General features: G+C 38.1%; 2 protein-coding genes across 5 annotated transcripts in view; one reads left to right on the top strand and one right to left on the bottom strand.

Moving 5' to 3' along the window:
- Positions 1–2799, top strand: part of arhgdia (Rho GDP dissociation inhibitor (GDI) alpha) — a 23663-nt gene extending 20864 nt beyond the window's left edge. For all 4 annotated transcript variants that reach the window (XM_058769828.1, XM_058769827.1, XM_058769829.1 and 1 more), the window contains exon 6: positions 1012–2799. In XM_058769828.1, coding sequence (XP_058625811.1) covers positions 1012–1211 — 200 coding nt within the window. In that variant the 3' untranslated portion in view covers positions 1212–2799. The remainder of the gene's footprint in view (positions 1–1011) is intronic.
- Positions 2629–19701, bottom strand: cdr2l (cerebellar degeneration-related protein 2-like). Its single transcript, XM_058769825.1, has 6 exons — positions 19294–19701; positions 18924–19045; positions 9354–9466; positions 7074–7222; positions 6446–6610; positions 2629–5174 (listed from the first exon to the last, which is right to left on the bottom strand). The coding sequence occupies exons 2-6, from the start codon at positions 19000–19002 to the stop codon at positions 4292–4294; spliced, it is 1389 nt and encodes a 462-aa protein (XP_058625808.1). The 5' UTR covers positions 19003–19045; positions 19294–19701; the 3' UTR covers positions 2629–4291.
- Positions 19702–21454: the final 1753 nt, after the last annotated feature.

Raw genomic sequence — 21454 nt, forward strand, 5'->3', positions numbered from 1 at the left:
GGGGGGGGAAATCCTGTGATTTGTTTTTTCAAAGTTGAACTTGCATTAATTTGACATGGCTTTCTAAACATGCGGCTCTTTTGTGCGAGACGCAAGTGCAACGGTGATGGATGTCCCTCTAGAAAATGCGCAAAATATGCGTTCTGTGTGAACGGCTTGGTTTCAGTTTTGACAATATTTTTAATGAACAACGCAGCAGCGCCGCATTTAGTGGCTTCAACTGGATAGGCTAACAAAAGCATTATAATGCAACGACAATTACATCATCATCGTATCTGGTGTGCCACTAATAAGGCTGCCTCCTTAACGCACACCTGAAATTCGAATGCGAGTTTGTATTTTAAATTCGATGAATATTCGAAATTCGATTTTTTTTTTTGGTTTGTTTTGTGTTTTTTGACAGCCCTAATAACAATACACTCTAATAGAGAATATTGACTTTTTGTTTTTTTTACACCGATTACATTATGATTAGTGGTGTGTGACATTGACAAAACAATTATATCTCAATTTTTTTTTTTTCCCATGACAAGTACACAATATTTTACTAGGTCATTGAATCATTGACTCACCCGATTCTTTCACAATCATGGATTCATGTAGTAACGAAGCATCGCTGTGTTGCTTAGAGACATGGAATGGTTCTGCCATGACTGCTTGGAACATTTATTTCCATTGCCAAATTAAGCAAAAACGCAATATGGTGTCTAAAATGTAATGTACAGTATTAGTGTTTATTGAACTGACATACTCTGTAATGTCAGCTTCCACAAAGAACCGCTACGATATTATCGTAGAGGATACATATCGCACACCCCTAAATTGGGTTGCCTGTGAACATGTCTGAGTAATGAAAACAAGTTATGATTGTGTTGATTTTGTATATTGCCCAGCCATAACATATGTACACTATCTCTGATTGCTCAAACAAACCACTGACAATGGATTCATATATTCGCAAATAGTCTACTCCGATTCGTTTAAACCTCTTCACCTGTTTCTTGTGTTCAGTTGACAAGTCTGACTACATGGTGGGCAGCTATGGGCCTCGACCGAGCGAATACGAGTTCCTGACACCCTTGGAGGAGGCACCCAAAGGCATGCTGGCCCGCGGCACTTACAACATTAAATCCAAGTTCACCGACGACGACAAGCACGACCACCTGTCCTGGGAATGGAACCTCAACATCAAGAAGGACTGGAAAGATTGAGCTGTTTCCAAACCCCCATTTTCCTTCTTGCCATCCTCCTATTTCTTCCCTCCCTTTCTTCCTCTCCAACCTCTTCCAGTTGCCTCCATCATCGTCATCATTTTCATCATCATCATCAACATCATAATCCTGGATTAACTGCTTAACCAATTTTAAGGAAAAGGATCTTTCTCACTCCGTCCACTTTCCTCCAGTTTTCATCCATCCTTCCCTCCCTCCATATTCCTATCCCTTTCCCTCCCAATGAGTATTGAGGCTTTTCATGAAATATATATGTGAAAACAAACAAAAACGTGCACAATCCATATTTTGTGTTTTGGTTTGTTTGTATATAAAAGTAAAAACAGAGGAAAAAAAATATTCAAAAAACCTCATGGATACTTTTGACATGGTTGTTATGAGTAATCTTCACTGCCCCCCGTCTTCCTCTTGTGTCCTAAACCCTTCCCCCGTTTATCCCGCGTCATTCCTTTCTCTGACATTCCTTGTTTTCTTTTTAACCATGATCTGCCTTTATGAGTGAAATAGGAGAACTCAAAAAGTTTGCCTTTGCCCAGAGGGAACGTGTCCGATGCCTTTGAGATGAGCCTAGGGTTAGCGTAGCATGGGTAACTGTAGAAATGTTAGTGGTAATATGGCGGAGGAGGTCTTTACTTGGCTCTCGGTATGAATCCGTGTCCAAATATGGTTTTAGCTATGTAGGGTTTGCAGGATCTGAACATCCTGTCCACTAGGGGAGCCGTACTAAGAATCAGCCTTGCCCTGCTGTGACGGCATAGGGTTTTTGTTTAACCGTTTCATCGCCATGTGGCCTTAAAAACGATTCCTGTAGCAAGACATTGAGGAGCTGCCTTTCTGAGTCTAGGTTTAAATCCCATCAGATGTTTTGTCCTTAAGAGGCTAAGGTGCATTACCGACTCTTGCTCCCTCGAGGGACCTGCAGTCACACCTGCTGCCTTGTTCAATTGGCTCGATTCAAGATGGACCAAACTTGTAGGATGGTAGAAGTTGGTTAGCCTTGATGTAGAGCGAACATTATCCCCACTCCAGTTATCACCTCCCGCTTTCCAAAGACAACTGGTGCTTCATTTGCAGAATGTGCCCTTTGCTTGTGATTTTAATGCGAGTTGCCGGTTTTTAAAAAGCAGAAAAGGGCTGTTTTCACTAACAGGTCTCAAGTATTGAACAACTCAGCTGAAAAATTACCAACACCATAGACTGTGCCTCCAGTATTGACAACTACGAGCTGCTCTTGGCATGTAAACCTAATGGGAAGAAAGTTAGGACTCTAAAGGAGGTGCATTTGTAGTGGGACAAATCTGGAGTGAACCTAAATCTAAACTCTCAGCTCTAGTCCAGGTGTAATCTAACCTCAATGTTCAAACAAGAGAGGATGTGCTCATGCATAATTGTACTATTTTATACACGCTTTTTTTTTTTTTTTCCTTTGCCGACATTGCCTGCAAAGTAGTAGCTTGTTGTGCTGGTCCAGAATGCTGCTTCTGTCTTCATCTGTTTGTACTTTATCTCTATTATAGCTGGAGATTACTGTTCACCTGTGTCAACATTAAAGTGTTCAGAACTGACAGTTTCTTTCGTCTTCCATTTACCAACATGAATGCTGTACCATTGTTTTGTTTTGTTTTTTACTTCAGGGTGAGGTCTAGAAGATGGTAAGCCTTGTTCTGCAAACCTTTACTATTAGAACTTGGAGCCACCGAGCTTAGGACTCCTGATAATTGGCATAAAGTCTGGTTAATCTGCGTCTGCTTCTTTGAGCACACCAGACATTCAAAATATGCTCTTGACAATGAGCATGGATGGGCCTGTTCGGTACAAGCATACTACCTAGTGCAGAAATGGGCAACTTTGATTGTGGAGGTTCAGTGTCCTGCAGAGTGTAGTTCTGATCCCTGAACTGTGTAAGTAGGTGTAGAGCTAAACTCTGCAGGACACTGGAGCTGCCCATCCCTGCACTAGGTAGCACGCTTGCACTGAATGGGTTCATCGGCACTCGTTGTCAATGGAGGGATGTAACTAAACGCAGCAGGGATACTGGACCCCCCAGGACCGGAGTTGCCCATCCCTGACCTACTGGACTGGTTGTCCACGCAGATGCAAAAATTGGGCTGCAAGCAGACAAGGGAAGTATACTTTCAGCTTTATGAGGGATGAGGTTACTCAAAATGGTTGACAACCCCAAAAATGGGCCGATGTAGAAACAAATCTGTGGAGACTTTGTGATCAGTATATCTGGTAGTAAAGTACCAGTTGCTATAAACAAAGTGCCTAAAACAACACTCTGGATAACTTTTGAATAAGACCTGATGGAACTAACCTGATAAACTTTAGCAAGTCCAGTGACGAGTGCTTCTCCATTGTAGCAATCGAGCACCTTCTGTGGATTCACCCAAACTCCCAGACATTACATAAAGTCAGTGAGATTAGAACTAGTGATTTTCTGGTATTGCGGGCCAGTTTTGTGTGAAATCTGTGTCATGTGGTCAGTCTGTGGGCGGTACATGAAGACGAGGACTGCTGCAAAAGTCTTCAAATGTTGCATGTGAGATTTTTCACAGAACAAGGGTTTCCATCTAGACACAACCCTACAGCAGATCCATCCTGATCACTCCACTCATTCACTCGTTCATCCATGCTCAAGGTAATAAATGCATCAAACAACCTTATAAAGCAAAGTGTGATTTAATATTGAACAAAAGTGGTTACACAATGCTGTGGTTATTCATAATATGTAATACAAGTGAGAAAGGAAATAGTCAGCAATGATAAGCATCACGTTTTCCTGTGCTTGATCAACTTTAGGGTGATTATGGTTACAGTTAAACTGATAGTGAGTAATATGGTCTACCCTAAAAGGCCAACCTGGCAAAAGCACTTTAGACTCAAAACGACCAGAAAACCAACATTTGTCTCTTGATATGTGGCGCCAAATAATTCATGGATGAGCTGTACTAAATAACAGATGTTTCTAAACATCTTTCTGACTGTAGTTTCAAAAAAAAAAAAGCAAGACATTACGGGAAAGAAATCAGTGGCACAAATGTTAAGAGCAAAATGCGCTATTTTCCACTTTTCCTCCCTTTGGTGGAGTTTATGTCGCTCTTGGTCCTCTGTAAGCGGGAAAAGATCTCCTTGAAGAGGGCTTTATACTCCGGAGTGTTTTGGCTCAGCCGCTTGTCCACAGCCTCCACTTGCCGGCTGATGCCCTCCAGGGCCTCTGGAGTCGAGGGCGTCTGCGGGGGAGTGGGCAGCTGCTGGGGCTCTGCGGCCCGGCACTCCTTCATGGACGGGTCTCTGGACACGGGCCGGGAGGTCTGCACCCCAGCATGGCACATACTCTCCTCGTGGCGCCGGCACTTCCCGAGCAGCTCCTCGTACTTCTCCAGAAGGGCGTGATACTGCTCATCCACCTCTCGGAGGATGGACATGCCCCTCTTCCGGACGCCGTTGGCGTGAAGCGCGTAACTGCCTTTGCGTCTCCCTGAGGCGTCGACTGCAGAGATGGCATCTAGAGCCGTATCACTGCAACTCTTCCGGACGGGAGCCGCTCCATCCCCGTTCTGTGTTCCAGCCATGACTGCATCATCCGGCGTGTCCGTCTCAGGGGCGCAGTTGAGCAGCGTCTGCTCCAGGCCCTCGTCTCCGCTCAGGAGGCAGGCTCGGGACTTGCGGAGCTGCTGCATCTCCTGAAGCTCCGCCTCCAGCTCGTGCACACGCCGCTGGCAATTCTCGGCCCCCATGAGGCGCTGTTCCAGCCGCTCAAACTCCTGTAACACTGCGCCACATTCCCGCTCAGCGGCCTCACGCCGTCCGCGTTCGGCCACCACAGCGGCGCGCAAAGATGACACCATCACGCGCAGATGTTCGTTCTCTTCATCGGCAGGCTGACACTCTTGTAGGTCACCGCTGCCTGGGTCAGACACCATGAAACCATCCTCATACCTGGAAAAGAAACATCAAACCATAGGCACAAAGACCACACAAAGATAGATCCAAAGAACAGGAACTTCAGGTTTAGAGACAACAATAATGTTGCACGGTTGGACGTTATTGACGTCACAATGTAATGGATGTGGCGACAGATCTTCTGTATTTTGACATCGGAGTGTAAAAGATTTCTAAAAAAGAAAAATGTTGGGCAGAACTTGGTTGTGTGCATTGGCTGTCAATTGGAAGGAAGGAAGATAACCGTGAGCAAGATAGAAGGTGAACGTAAGCTTGTAGGGGGGAAATTTAATAAGACTAAATGACTGGAGAAGTCTGGCAGGTGTCACCAGAGAGAAGACTTATTATTGATAAATAAGTAAATTTTGATAAAATGAAGGTTAAAAAAAACATGCATGGATTAATAGTCCGCAATAAGATCTGAAAAGAACTTAATTACTTCTAAATTATGTTTTTTGATGTAAAAATCTTGATGACATACTAAGTGGACCTCAGAGAACAGTACAAAATAATAAAAAATAAAAAACAGGCAGTTCATGATCCCATTAAAATTAACAATTTTCAGGGTTCCTGAAATTTTTTAAAGGCATTTTATTTAGAGTGCACTCACAAACAGCAATTTCTAAAAAATAAAATAAATATTTTAGGGCTGAAACAAAAATTTGTATTGTCTAAAATAATCTTTAATTTGCTGGATTCCTGGTTATCCGTGACTACAGGACCTTTTAAAAAAAATCAATTAATTAATATCTTACTTGAAAAAATGCACAAAATTATTCAAAAGATACTGCAAGTAAATGTGACAGTTGAATTTGTCCCTTGAAAGGTTAGATGCCATATTGAATTTTATGATAAAATATATAATAAACCTTAATTTATGATGAAAACGAAGGCTGTGAGGGACAGACTTAAAGTCATTGTATAAAAGTCCTAGATCACATGAAATTTTCAGAACTGTTTTGTGGATTTTTCCTATCAGAAAGTTTTTTGGGTTGTTTTTTTTCACAAAGACTATCAAATAAATCTCTGTGTTGTTAAAAAGTCCAGTCCATTGAACACGCTGTACTTCTATCCCTCACAGCTGCGTTTTTGTTCCTGTCAGAAATTAAATATGGTGCTACCCTGACTAAGGTCTTTTTCATTCTGTTCTTTCCTTCTTGAAATGACTGTTTATCCACGGTGAAATATTGTCTCCTGTGTCATTCTTCCCTGTGGACACATTTTTTAATGACACAACATAACTCCACTGCAGACGTAATAAGACGTACCTGGGAGCGGTGCAGAGTTCTTTGAGGCAGGGGAACGAGTGCACAGTCTTCCTCCTCTCTTTCTTCTCTCTGCGAACTCGGAGCTCTTCCAAAGTGCGCAATTCCTCCACACGAGCAGTTAGCGTGTCCACCTGCCCCTGCAGCATCTCCATAGTACTTGTCAATCTGTGTGAATAGATTTGCAATCAGCCAGCCACCATAACTCTGGGCCAGTTGCATAAACACAATGTACTATCAACCTTTAAATAATGTAACTGCTCTGATATAATTTGAATAACTTCAAGGCTGTAGTGTTGGACTGTAATGTCACAGCATCACTACTTTTTCCTGAAGGCAAGAAATGTTAAGTGAGAACTAGTCAGATAATGAATGATTCCTCCTATAGCAAAGGTTTAGTTCATGCATATTAATTGTTTGAAGCTCCAGGAAGGTTATAATGCAGAGTCAGCATGACCAAATTAATATTCATGAGCTGAGCCTTTGCCAGAGTGAGACTTTGATTTAAGGAGCCTGTGAGTGGTAGAGAGATACAATAGATGAGCTGGTATTTTCGGCACTGAAGTAGCAGTACTTCTGTAATCCTCATTGTGTAGTGTTTCCCATGATGCTCTGATAACGTATGGCTCACCTGTCAATCTTCTGCTGAGAAGCTTTGCTCTCCAGCACTAGTTTTTCATTGTTTATCTCCAGCTCTCGAGCCGTCACATCCAACTGCTCGTACACTTTAGCGTGCTGCTCGTTCATCTCGCGCAACATCTCCATCTGCTTGGTCAAATACTGACACAAAGAGACACATGCGTAAGCTCGCCATGCTATATATGCAAAATATGCTATAAAATTAAGCAGCACTGTAAATATTAGTGAATACGCTTTTTATTTGGTTATTACATTTTCTAAAGGGTGCGTCAGACTAGTTTTGTGTTTGTTCATTATCATATAGACGATGTTTTAATAGAGTTGAACTTCAGTAGTTGAATGAATCAGTAGCTATGTTTCCATCCAAAGTTACGAATTAAACTTATGGGCAAAATTGGAACGACACATAAAACATTTGCGAATAAAGCACCATTTCCATTCAGTGAGTTGAAGAGAACAAAATCATCACTTCCTGATTAACTTTAACTTTTAAATTGAATTTGCTGCAGTAGGAGAAGGCAATGTATATAATCATTTTTGTATACAATAAATTACGAGCTTCAGAGCGTGCAGACGAAACGCGGTCGTTCTGGGAGTTAATTATAACGAAGCACTTTGACGAGACTTTACAAGTATTTTAGAATGACATAACTAGTATTTCAGATGCTGTGCAATGAGTTCAGTCCGTTGGTTGGTCCAAGCATGCTGTCCCATCGCACAAAGTCACAACTTTTTAAGATGCACATTAAGGAATTTATTAGGTAAAAGGTTTCCATCGTAGTTCATGCGCATGTTTTCTTACCGGATGAGAAATTTATCCTACTTAGTTGAGCATATACGATTTTTTATGCGCATTTTTAGAATTTATTCGCATCTTGGCGTTTCCATCCAGCGGTTTTTTTTTTTTTGCGAGATATCCTAAAATGTGAGTAAAAATTGGTGGATGGAAACATTGCTAGTGAATCAACCTGTATTAGTAAATTGATTCAAAATGCTGATGATATTATTTAAACCTAATCAAAAATGTTCATGAAAAACTGCTAAATGGAATGCGTCTCTTAATCACAATATTTTGACAGAAATACTACAAAACCTTTGGTTTTTAAAGTGCTGTCAAATGATTAATCGCATCCAAAACAAAAGTTTTTGATTACATAATATATGCATGTGTACTGTATATATAAATACACGCATACAGTAAATATTTTGAAAATATTTACATTTATATTTTATATATAGAACATATAAACAAAATTTTTCTTAAATGTATACATGCATGTGTTTGTATTTATATAAATAATTATATAAAAACTTATTTTGGATGCGATTATTTGTTTGACAGCACTAGTTTTTTCCCTCATATGATGTAGTCAGTGTTAAACAAAACTAGCACCTGTGTTCAAGCCATTATGAAATGACATTCTTGTGGAAAGCTTGATAATCTCTTGTGAAATGTGTTTTTGTGTTCAATATTACACTGAATTTTCCTTCACTAAGATTAAGACCATAAACCCCTTACATTTCATTTTTCTCAGTGCTTGTATTCATACGGCGGCAGCCAAAACATAACAGCTCCAGCATTACCGGTCTGAAATATCGAAATGTTGTGCAATCCATACAGAATGAGACCAGTATTCAGATGTGAGAAACAGCACCTCATTGTTCTCAGATAAGTAATAGCGTCTTTGTTCAGAGGATCTGGCACACAGACAGGCGACGGCCGCCTCCCGCCGCATGCGCTCAGCTAACAGTCTCATCTACAAACACGCTTCATGCACTCCATTAGCATCATGCTGATGTGTAATTGGCTCATCGAGAGACAAGCACTGACAGGAAATCAGGAGAAATGATTCTTCACTGAGACATGCAGGTCAGAGGTCACGACAGGGTTGAGCGCAATTAAGAATGTAATTGAGAATCATTTTCTTTCTAAATTTGAATTTAGGCAGCAAACAAAATGCAGAATTCGAATTGTATTGAAGGACGCAGAAATAAAATGGAATACATTTCAATTAACTGCTTTTAATACTAAATTCCATTTTACAGTATGAGGGTTATTTACGGTTTTTTTTTTTTTTTGCAAATTTGTACATTTTTGTTTTGTTATTAACCGTTTTAACAGTACTGAACTTAGTTTTGAGAAACACGTCTAGCCTAATTAGTTCATAAATACGCATAATTATGTGAATGTTTTGGATCAGGAAATTATGTATTCACAGCCACAAACAGCTCTTGATGCTGGCGCTCATGCAGATGTCCGGCTGGTCTGTACCTCGATTTCCTGCACCTGCTCCTCATTGTTGATGTACATCTGCTGCAGCGAGTCCTCCAGCTCCTTATTGCGCTCCAGCAGGGTTTTCCCCAGCTCAGCTGCCAAGTGCAGATCTGGGACAAAAAAAACAGTACAATATCAAAACAAAACAAATCTTGGTTACCATAGCTACCCATTCATTTCTATGGGGAAATTAATCAGAACCCACCACAATTCTGACTGTACCTTTTTGAACTTCAAATACAGCAGTTGATTTAAAAAGATGATAAGCAATGCAGCGACAAAAGAAACGTGGAATCATAATGTTAAGAGTGTTGTTTGTTTTGTTTTTTTTTAGAAATTAATACTTTTATTCCTCAAGGGTGCATTAAATTGATCACAGTAGTCACTGTGTAAGAGTAAATACATTTATAATGTTGTACAAAATCTCTTTTTCAAGTAAATGCTTTTCTTTTAAACATCAAATAATCCTGAAAATAAATATTAAGCTGCACAACAGTTTTTTTTACATTGATAATAATAAGAGTTTCTTGAGTTTATGTTTTTTGAGCAGCAAATCAGCATATTTGAATGATTTCTGGAGGATCATGTGACACTGAAGACTGCAGTAATGACGCTGAAAATTCAGCTTTGATCACAGGAATAAATGACATTTTAAGATGCATTCAAATAGAAACCAGTTATTTAAACTATTTCACAATATTACTCTTTTTGCTGTATTTTTGATCAAATAAATGCAGCCTTGGTGAGCAGAAGAGACAAAAATACGAAAGCCTTACCGACCCCAAAACTGTAGTGAACAGTAATCTACATCTTAACATTCAGATGTTATTTAGTATATTTCATTACAGGATTGTTTTTCAATAGAGAGAGTTTTTATCCACACCAGTATATGATTTAATGCTGACTGTATACATATGAATGTAAGCTAAATTAATTAATATAGCCCAAGTGATTTTCAACAGATAAATATAAAATTATGTTTATAATATAACGCCAGAGAAAGACACAGCTAACACCTGACAAACTCGAAAATGCAGTTTTTCCTGCACCTTGTGTTCATGAACTTTCACAACATGGACTCATTACATTACCGTAAAAATAAAACATAGGGATTTCGTGTGTAGCGACATCTTACGCTGCTCTTTTTATGTTTTAGCAGCTTTATCTCATAAAAGCAGAGTGTGTTTCTCTGCTGTAGCTGGAATTAGTGGCTTCTGTGTGTAGAAACCTGAGAAAGGAGCGAAACGAGGCCAGAGAAAATCCTGCTGTTAATTCAGCCTAAAGGAGGTGATTTTTATTTAATCCTCCATGTTTTCTAATGAACATGAGCCAGAATGACGTCAGCCAAGATACGTCTGAAGAAATCAAAGATGAAGAGAAAGAGAGCGGCATCAGATCACGGTGAAGTGAAGTGCGTGTAATAAGGTCAATACAGTCAAACAATTCTGCTGGATTTTGGCCTTCTGACACTTTTTTTATTAAAAAAGCAGAATTAAAAATGACACAATCTGGATTGAAACTCAAGATACTGTCTACTTGAATACGTAAAGACCAGAATCTCTAATGAAAGGCTTATAGTTGCACGTATAAAATGTATTTTAACATCAAATGTCACTTCACATTTGCTAACACTGGAATGCAATTTTTTTTTTTTTTTATATTAAGCCCATTGTCCTTATGATTAGTTTATGACCGCAGATATGTTTCTGTCAGGAAACGTCTCGCATCCCTTGTTTTTTTCCGTAACTCCATAGAGCTCAGTGTGATTTGACACTAAACCCCCCCATCCGGAGACACAGACACAGTCCTCCGGTCCACTCAGATGGCGTTTTAATACCCAGGGAACATGCTAACAGAGACGGTGTCACACACAGGGAGGAAGTGACATTGTGGGAGGTGGTGAAGTATTGAGCTCAGAATCATTGACCTCCATTACACTGATATGAATGCAGAGATTTATCATGAGATGAGACAGTGTCAGAGACAAAGCAAACATACTATAGTAACGAAACACAGAGCACCACACGCATAAATCATACAAGAGCGCTTAGTGCCAGTGTAACACACTTTCCTCCGTGTGTGTGTGTGTGGAAACTGATCCCATGAGAGTCTGCTGGAGAGAAACATAGATAATGCACAAAACACAGAGCTGAGGACACATATACTACATTAAAAAAGCTATGTCATTGCATGTGGCTTAACTGCAAGAGATTATGCATTATATATCAGTATCAATTGACTGATACTGATATAATAAACGATAAAACGATATAATAGCTATTAGTATTAACCTATTGTTTTGCTGTGTCAATAAATGTTTTGTTTTTATTTTTCTTCCAGGTTGATTAGACTTCATAACACTAGTTAATGCTCTTTTGTTTGCTGATTTAGCCTTACCTGTTTCTGAAGACAACGCGTCTCATTTTTATGTTGGGTTTGTTTATTTATAGTTCTGTTTGCACTGGGGGTGGGTGATATGACCAAAATTTAATATCACAATATAAGTAATTCTATTTCATGGTAACGATATATATCACACTATAGTTATTTTTGCTTTAAGGTCTTTATGATATCAAAATCTTTGATACCATAGAAATTTCATAATTGTAATATCAGAATTTTGAGATATAAAATTGCTATTGTGAGTTATAAAGTCCAATTCTGAGGCGGAAAAAAAGACTAATACGTTGTCAAAATTGCGTTTATAATCTCAAAAGTGCATTTTACTGAGTACTGTTTCCTGAACCTGGGAGAGTAGCCTACAATAACAGCTGTGCACAAAGACTGTTTCTATAAAGTGGGGCAATTTGAACTTTGCAAGGACAGTCTGGCGCTTCTGACTCACAGCCTGTAAGTATGTTTTCATATTTAAAGAATTCACCACTGACTATTCAAACGCGAGTTTTGGGCAGTATAGAGCAGCGCTTGTTGTTTGTCATTTCTTCGATCACAAATGCAGACATGGCACTGGATAGCTGACCAATCAGAGCACACCTCACTTCTCAGAACGATGAGCTTTGTAATAATCGGCGCGTTTTCAGAAAGGCGGACCATAGAGGAGCAACAATAATGTACAGTATGTGGAAAATAATGTGTTTTTTTAACCTTGAACCCCATAAACACATTGCATTACACCAAATACACAAAATAATGTTCTTTTTAGCAGCGTCATATGACCCCTTTAAACTATGTTTCTATCTATGGAACTTGACCATAGTTGGCAAACAAAACTTTTGGGAAACAATGCCCAGAGTGACATACTGGCCAGTTTTGTGATTTTCAACATGTACGCCAATAAAAGTGTCAATTAACAGTGGCCATCCTGACTGTCAAAATATGCCAACAGCAGTTTTTGTGATTTTAACTAAATATTTTAAATGCATGTTAATTCAGCAATGTTGTGCACATCTTTGTAATTACCACTCTGCTCTCTAGATAACAGCCATTAGTAAAAACAAAAACAAAAACCTTTGTGGGTTTAACATTATTTTATACTGGGGACAAAATAATTCCTGATATTAGCCATAACATGATTTTCATGATAATTAAGGCAAAAATATTTTGAAATAGAACATTTTTATAGTTTCTAAAAAGAAAATACAGATAGCAATGGTTATGATTATTGTGTATCCTTACTCTTTTACTGACACGTTACTATTGGTCTCATGTCAGAGCAGTGAATTCTCATCACTCATAATAACAGCACAATCTGATATTCAGTACAGTGAGGGACATTTTTAGTAACAGCCGTGAAACAAGGTCAGCTGTGATCTCTGAGGACCCACATCCCAATTAAGGATTTTTTCTTAATTAACTTTCCCAATGAGGATGTGCTCTTCTAAAGAGTATTTTCAGGCTAACATGCACGTTACCAGGCACATGAGCTCAGCATGCCTCACTCGCCTGTGGCTGGAGGACATATATAGGCCTCATGTGCATTCAACATTTCTGCACGTGTGGTTTCATATCAACACACATCACATGACAGCAAACCCAAAACAAGTGCAGAGCCATTCACAACAACTGCTCAAGCTGCATTATTACAGCCTCTACCTGCATGAAACACCACCATGATAACGTGTTCTAGGTGGTCCCTTTAAAAAATGTAAAACGCAAACAAGTGTGTGTTTTCTTATAGGTCTCTATGATTCACGCAGTGTGTAAAACGTGGATAGAATTACGTAATCCAGTCATTAAAATGCAATCAAAGGGCAATATGGAATAGTATCTGTGCTGCTTAAATACAAATATGAAACTGCTCTTTTGATTCTTTTAAATAAATAATACAAAAATTACATAAATTATTTTTGAACTGACCAATGTATTTAAAGGGAAAAGGTTACATTAAAACATACATTTTAACATTAGATTACATTTTGATGTGAAAACCACTATTGTTTTACACAGAATTATTCTACGCAGTCTTTAATGCAATTACATCAGAAGTAACTGTTATTAAATAACAGAAAAATCCCTTACTTTACTTCTTCAAGGGAAAAGTAATTTATTACTTAGTATTACACTCCGATTCATCTCCAGAGATGTTCTTAAAGTGACTCTTATAGAGCATTTCACCATTTCATTTGATAAAACAATCGTCAGATGCACAGAAACTCAAAGGTCTTCACTACAAACGTCAAAATAAAAGTTTGGTTTAACTTTAAGAAATGATGAAAGAAACATATTACATAATTTATTATACTACTCCACAAAATAATATCAATAATGCAGTTTAATAAAACCTTTTTTTTTAAGGAATATCACACAATATTAACTATTTTTCATCCATGCTTTAATGCAGTATTTTGTTTGCCAAAAAAGAAAGGAATTTTTCAAACTTGCATTTTAAAAGGATTACATTTTGTTTACATTTTATGCACTTATTTGGATACCATTATTTCTGCAATATTTTGTATTAAATCATACATCAAAGAATCACAGAAAAAAAAAAAGATTCATAGGGCACTATTAATGTTAAATTGTAATAAATTATTAAATTGTTAAAGCTGCAGTCCGTAACTTTTTTTGGTTAAAAATGATCCAAAAATCAATATTTGAGCAAATACATAACCAGCCAGTGTTCAAAACTATCACCTTACTTTAGCCTGATTCACAACAGTTAGCTTATAATAATATTTTCTAATTTGAGTGGTACGTGTAGGTTTTCGCGGGAAATTCAAGCATGCTGCTGCGTCATTACGTTACGTCTGTAAACATAAAGAAGTTTTCCTGGCTTACTTGATCACATGTGAGGATCCTGCCGGTGGCAGATCCTTTATAGCCTTTTTTTTTTTCACAGCAGCTGGAATAATTAAATGTATCATTCTGACGGCGGATTGTAATTCAGAAAGGATTATGAGTTTATGAAACACATGTGAATGAAACCGAATTATATTCCAGTTTTAAATGTGCTTCTGATTATAGATAGCCTGGGATTAAAACAAGATTTGTATTTTAAAGAAAACCAGTTCAAAGGGAGCATAGTTTGCTTTTTGGGTTGAAAGAATTCAAATGGTATGACAATTAGATTAAACTGTACAGAAATTGAAAGGTACACGCTAATACACACTATACTCATAGTGACGCAATGCTGATGTTGTTAACATTAATAATTTGAGAAAAGTATAACAATAATAATAATACTTTGCACGGTTTGATGTGATATGAGCTAAGTGACCGTTGGATTAAATCACCATTGGTAGCGCGATTTATTGTAATGCTTTTTTCCTCAGTTGGTCAGAACAAACGTGGCAGACTTGTTACTTACTTGTTCAGATGGCAATATCCGGTGAAAATTCTGATTTGGGTCATATATTCCAAGATGTAGGCAAGAACCTGTGATTACCAAGTACAGGATTTACACCGGTGCAGTGACTGACAGCCACACATTCACCTCAAAACATTAGATTCATCCGCACTGGATCCGTGCCGGATCACAACCCACGCAATGAAGATAATTCCGCACAGAGCTGCAATTCCAGGTTTTCAAACAGAGATGGCAACAAGAGAGGCAAAACTTACGGACTGCAGCTTTACGGTTTTTATGAATGTAATTAAATCATTCAAATGGAATTCAGAATAAAAAAAAGGAAAACACAGAATTTAGGAAAAATAAGATGAATATATTTCATGAAACCATCTGGTAAACATCATGAGACTGACTGCTTAGTAACAACACACCTTTCTCCTCAACCACTCAAATGATTTGAGGTTACCATCATATTACGTATCTATAGCACAAATGTGCAGGACGAGTTACGAGCCAAAGTGTAATAATGGCTATGGTTAGAGGTTTGTTTAAATCCCTTTTGTATGAGCAATACAGCGCTTGCCTCAGCAAACACCGCTGTTTAAGTAACCAGCTTATCACACATAATTATGTGTTATGTAACCAAATGTAACTATAATAGACTAAAAACACGGCATGATAAAATGAAAATGTGCTGAGACAAAACTTATATTGTACAAGATGTGTCATCTGCCATAAAGGCTGATTATCTCCATCTATTGTGTGCTTAGTGCTCTTTGCATCTGAAGTGTCTCTTGGCTAAGTACGTCATCTTTCACCTTTATTCTGACCATCTGTATCGTCCCTTCAAAAGAGACAATGGTGTCTGGAGTCCTAATCAGATCATCCAGCTTTAATTCCCCTCAGTCAAATATTGAATCCTGCCCACCGCATGATCTCTCCCTTTCCTCCACGGCTGCGGCAGAGTGAATCCACACTAAAGCCAAGTGCTGTTGGGTCAGCAGGCTAAATCGCTCTTTAGGGTGAAGTGATATAAAACTGCGGTCATACTGTCCACCCCTAGGGTGAACACCACCAATCCACTCCAAAACTAGAGTGTCATTGTGATATTTATCAAAACGCCACTAACTGAGCAATGGTGATATTTCACTTTGCACTTTCTGAAACAGCATTTCCTCTCATGATGGATTGCTTTGTCCATCGAGAGAGTCTGAAACAGATCAATATGGTGTCTCTGCAAGAGATTGTGTGTTAGGCCTCCATTAGACCGTTAGTACAAGTGCATGAATATTACTTAGCTAATTTGATTGTGAAAAAATATGCCTCTAAACATGGTTGTTAGAGGCCTTCCTGTAGCTGGCGATGCATTTCTGAAGCATATTACAATAATGGTGCAGGTGAGCAAATGCAGTTGATAAGACGACATACGATAACATACTAAAATAAGTATAGAGAAATTAAGCGTTATTATAAGCTAAAATGGGTTTAAGCAGTAAGTCACAGAGTTATTATACAAACTAAAAAACTCAAATTAAAATCATAAGAAAGCAAATAAAACAAAAAAAGCAACATCTAATTTTCATTTAGTTTAACTTGATGTACTTAACTAAAATTAAAGCTAGAATAAAATTAATAAGAAAAAATAGAAATTTAAAAATAATTATAATTTTTAGTTTTTAAATGATTTTGTTATAATGTTTCATTAAAAAAAAAATACAACAAAATTATTAATGAAAACAGGAACTATAAAAACTACTGCTGTCAAACGATTAATCGCATCCAAAATAAAAGTTGTTTACATTATGTGTGTGTACTGTGTATATTTATTATGTATATATAAATGCACATACAGTAAATATTTACATTTATATTCTTATATTTTATATTATATCTAAATAAATGTATCATATAAACAAAACATTTTTTCATAAATATATACATGCGTATATACATAATAAATATACACAGAATACACACATATATTATGTAAACAAAAAACTTATTTTGGATGCGATTAATCGTTTGACAGCACTAATAAAACCTCATTTAAAATATTAATACAAACTAAAATAGTATCAATGATACTAAAACAACACTGGTAAGCTTTGAAGATGCTGATTTTACTACAGATAAGCAGTGTTCTTAGACAATGTCAAGATGCATTCATTTATATCACAGGTGTGTTTTATACCTGGAGGGCACATTTAGAGTCAGAAAATTCATTTTTAGAAAATAAAAAACAAAAATCTACATAGCAACATAAAATCTTTGCTTGAATTTAATCTGGAATATATCGAAGTCAAAGATCGCTGTTATTTCATTACTTCCAGAGAGGAATAACTAGACTTGTTCCCAACGAAACGCCTCTGCAATCCTCCTCAGCCAAAAGATCACTTCTCCAGATTCCCTTTCCACCAAATTCCTCAAATACTCAGAATTCTCCATTTGCCCTCCTTTCCAATCCCACTGACTGCACAACCACAGGACAGCTCTCTCAGGTTTAACATACAGTTACTGGCTCATCACTTCTAGAGTACAGCACAACAGCGTGTCCTGAAAATCATAGAGAACGGTCACGGGCTGTTCTATGGATCAGCATTTTACGGTGATTCAATCCAGAGGGCAGAGGGAGGGCAATGACATCATCCTAAACCCACAGAGAGAGGTGCGTTTATGCCGTCCATCCTCTCCTCATTCAAACACAACATGATGACACTGAGGTAATTGGACTTTGAGTATGACCGGACTACTGGAAAATAATCCAGTCTGAAATATGAAACAGCTGTTGCCTTTTATGATCAGCATTCAGTCCAGAAATCAAATGTGCATGGCTCCCATTTGACCAAAGAGTTCACAGTACTTTTCCAGTTGTTCCTAATGACTAGATAAGGGACTTCAAAAATACATTTAAAAACAACTCTTTTCTACTAGCTGATGAAATGTTTGAGCTGGATGAAATCGATCACTAAATAACACTTAGAAATTCAGAACAATGCACCATACATTATCCAAACAGAACAAGCCCAAATGTGACCCTGGACCACAAAACCAGTCTTAAGTCACTGGAGTATATTTGTAGCAATAGCCAACAATACACTGTATGGCTCAAAATTATCCATTTTTCTTTTATGCCAAAAATCGTTAAGACATTAAGTAAAAATCATGTTCCATGAAGATATTTAGTGAATTTCCTACTGTAAATATATCAAAACTGAATTTTTGATTAGTAATATGCATTGCTAAGCACTTCATTTGGACATCTTTAAAGGCGATTTTCTCAAGATTTTGATTTTTTTGCACCCTCAGATTCCAGATTTTCAAATAGCTGCATCTCAACCAAATATTGCCCGATCCTAACAAACCATACATCAATTGAAAGCTTATTTATTCCATAAAATTGACCATTATGACTCATTTTGTGGTCCAGGATCACAAATATCCTTGTCTGGCTGATGCATCTCTACTATGAAAACAACACACTAATGCTTTGACACTGCAGACCCAGTTTATGAGGAGGAGATTAAACCAGACTGAGCTAATGTTGAGCATCTGGACTGACTCAGATCCAGAGGAAGACGGCATCCATTTACAGTCACCACAGATGCATCTTTAACCTTCAACCTCATCCCTTATTACTGACTGTACATCCAAATATGACACGACCAAGACAATCCCTCCGTGAAGACACAGGAAAGCATTGTTTCTACACACAATGAGCACTTTCTTTGTCATACGACCACACACACACACACACACACACACCAGCAGCACCAGGCTTTGTTGTCAAACTGATGCGGTTTGTGGTGTCTTTCTCTCACCTTGCTCCAGGTCTCTCTGGTCGTACCACGGCTCATCTTCTTCCGTCACAAACTCGTCCATCCTGCCGGCTCGGAGCATCAGTGTGTCGCGGTGAACGCCGGAAGCTCAAAGATGCGGCGATCTATCAAAGCGATAAAAATAACACATGATGAGGCTGCAACATCTGACTTTTCCAGGCGTTTATCCGCACACTTACAATTGCGGAAAACACAGACTTTTTAAACAGACGAAAAGGGAAAAGCAGCGTTAAAACACACTTTTTATCCACCTATTTTAACGGTTTCTTGCTAAATAAATGTCCGCTGGAGCGGTATTGAGGGAGCCGCTCAACGCAGCAGCAAGGCAACAATGACAGCGCGCTTGACTTACTGCAAAAACACGCTCCGTTCGCGGGAAATGTTTCCGGCATGCCAGGAGAAATTTCCTATGACATACAAAAAAATATATCACGCTGTTGCCATTTAGTTGTGTCACACTCAACCCCTCCCACTGCCGTACTAAGCGCTGATATCGCTCCTCATCCCAGTTCCCAACAACATCCCGTTGGTTTCGCCCGACAGATCATACTATTGGAAAGGCATCCCTATTAATATTCATGAGCGAACCTTTCGCCATTGGACGGTTACGGAGCCACGTCAACAGGCTCTTTTAATATTCACAAAACACGCGTTCGCCATTGGTGGGGCTTTCAAGCCACGCCCTTGCGACGTAGTTAATATTCAGTAGTTAAATCATAGCTGAGTGAGTCGAAGTGTGTCAAAAATAGCTTAGTTGTATTTTACCTCGAAATTAGGAGTGTGAAATAAACATACTATATCTTATTTTTTATTTATTTTAACTACTACTTTTGACTTCAAAATTAAATACCAGACTATTTTTTGACATTCTAGTAAAATTGACCATATGATCCAACTTTTATAGACGCATGCACACACATCTTCATGTTCTGTTTAATAAGCACGAGAAAACAACTTTGCCACTGAGAAATGAACTGACACGTCGCCCGAGGTTATTAATATTCATGACTCAATTTACCACGCTGAACCTTTGTCATAGTGGGGAAGGTAATTTCTCCCGCCAGCGCTGCTGCTCTTCTACTGAGAGAAGCTGCCAAACACAATAATCCGTTTGTCCGGGAATCTGAGGGCTGCTTTTACCCTGAAGAGGCATAATTAGGGGGGTCTCCATTCAGCAGTGACTGGAGCGTCAACGAAGCGTTAAACTCGTTTATTTCGAGCAGGTTTCCCGCAGCGGAGAAGACAATGGCATGATGAAGGTGTAATTTTAGAAGTGCCTAATAATAGCACAAAACCAGATTTAATGAAATGAGACTTGGGTATTTCTTAGGTGCAAAGGAAAAAAAACAAAACAAATGAAAAATAAGAGATGTTGGCAACCAATAATGTAGCATAAATATCTCAGAAATGAAACAAAAAACAGTCGGGTTCCTAACTCCCAGTAAAAAAAAAGAAGAAAAAAAGAAAAAATAACATTAATTTGCTTCATAAACGACTGATATTTAACAATAACACACATTTCAAGAAAGACCTCAAAGGTAAGTGATGATTTATCCTTCTGTAGAAGGCAGTGTGAACTATACTTTACAGTGAAGAACTACACATAATCCTGAAGAGAGATCCACCAATTACAGAAGTTGCTGTTACTACAGAAACAAAAGCCGCTGTAAAACACAGCTGTTTCAGATCCAATGGACCTTTTTCACATTTCCGGGTTTCTCAGCATAGTTGGGTAAACTTCAGAGAATACCACAAAAATATTTTTTTTGCGTTCCCATTTGCTCAAATAGTTTTCACGACTTTCAAGAATAATACAAACATTTTTTAAAAATCAATATAATAAATATAAATATAAAACACTTTCGAGGATTTACGATGCTGATGGCCGTTGAAAAGCATCATCACAGTCTTGTGAAAAGGGTCCGTTATATCAATTTGCAATGCTGATGTGCAGCTCTTGCACTCATAAAAGATGTCAAAAGTACAAGATTACAATAGTTTGTTTTCCAAATGACACACTGTACACTATGGACTTTACCGTCTAGTGTATGAATGTTATAAGGATCTTTTGTCATCCAACATCTGATTGATTGGAGCCCCTCCACCACCGTGAAGCAATTAAAGCTGCAACATTTCCACACTTCATTTTTTCCATCAAATTTAGTGCATTATCCTGGTATTTGTGTGCACTTTTTTGTTTTGAAATTTTAAACTAATTGCACTATTTATACTACAGAATGACATAGAATAGTACTTGCATAGATTTTGTACGTTTGCCCACTGACAAAGAAATGATCAGTTTATCATTTTAATGGTAGGTTTAGTTAGAGAAGACACAGTGAACAAAAAAAAATCCAGAAAAACATTTCAAAAAAAGTTGTAAATTGATTTGCATTTTAATGAGTGAAATAAGTATTTGATCCCCTATCAATCAGAAAGATTTCTGGCTCCCAGGTGTCTTTTATAAAGGTAAGTAGCTGAGATTAGGAGCAGACTCTTAAAAGGAGTGCTCC

This window comes from Onychostoma macrolepis, chromosome 03 (genome assembly GCF_012432095.1).
Source record: "Onychostoma macrolepis isolate SWU-2019 chromosome 03, ASM1243209v1, whole genome shotgun sequence".
Classification (NCBI taxonomy): Eukaryota; Metazoa; Chordata; class Actinopteri; order Cypriniformes; family Cyprinidae; genus Onychostoma; species Onychostoma macrolepis.

Coding starts and splice junctions, on each gene's coding strand:
- cdr2l (XM_058769825.1), bottom strand. CDS start 19,002: ATGCTCCGAGCCGGCAGGATGGACGAGTTTGTGACGGAAGAAGATGAG. Junction 9,467..18,923: donor CCAGAGAGACCTGGAGCAAG/GTGAGAGAAAGA, acceptor TTTTTGTCCCAG/ATCTGCACTTGGCAGCTGAG. Junction 5,175..6,445: donor GAACTCTGCACCGCTCCCAG/GTACGTCTTATT, acceptor TTTCTTTTCCAG/GTATGAGGATGGTTTCATGG.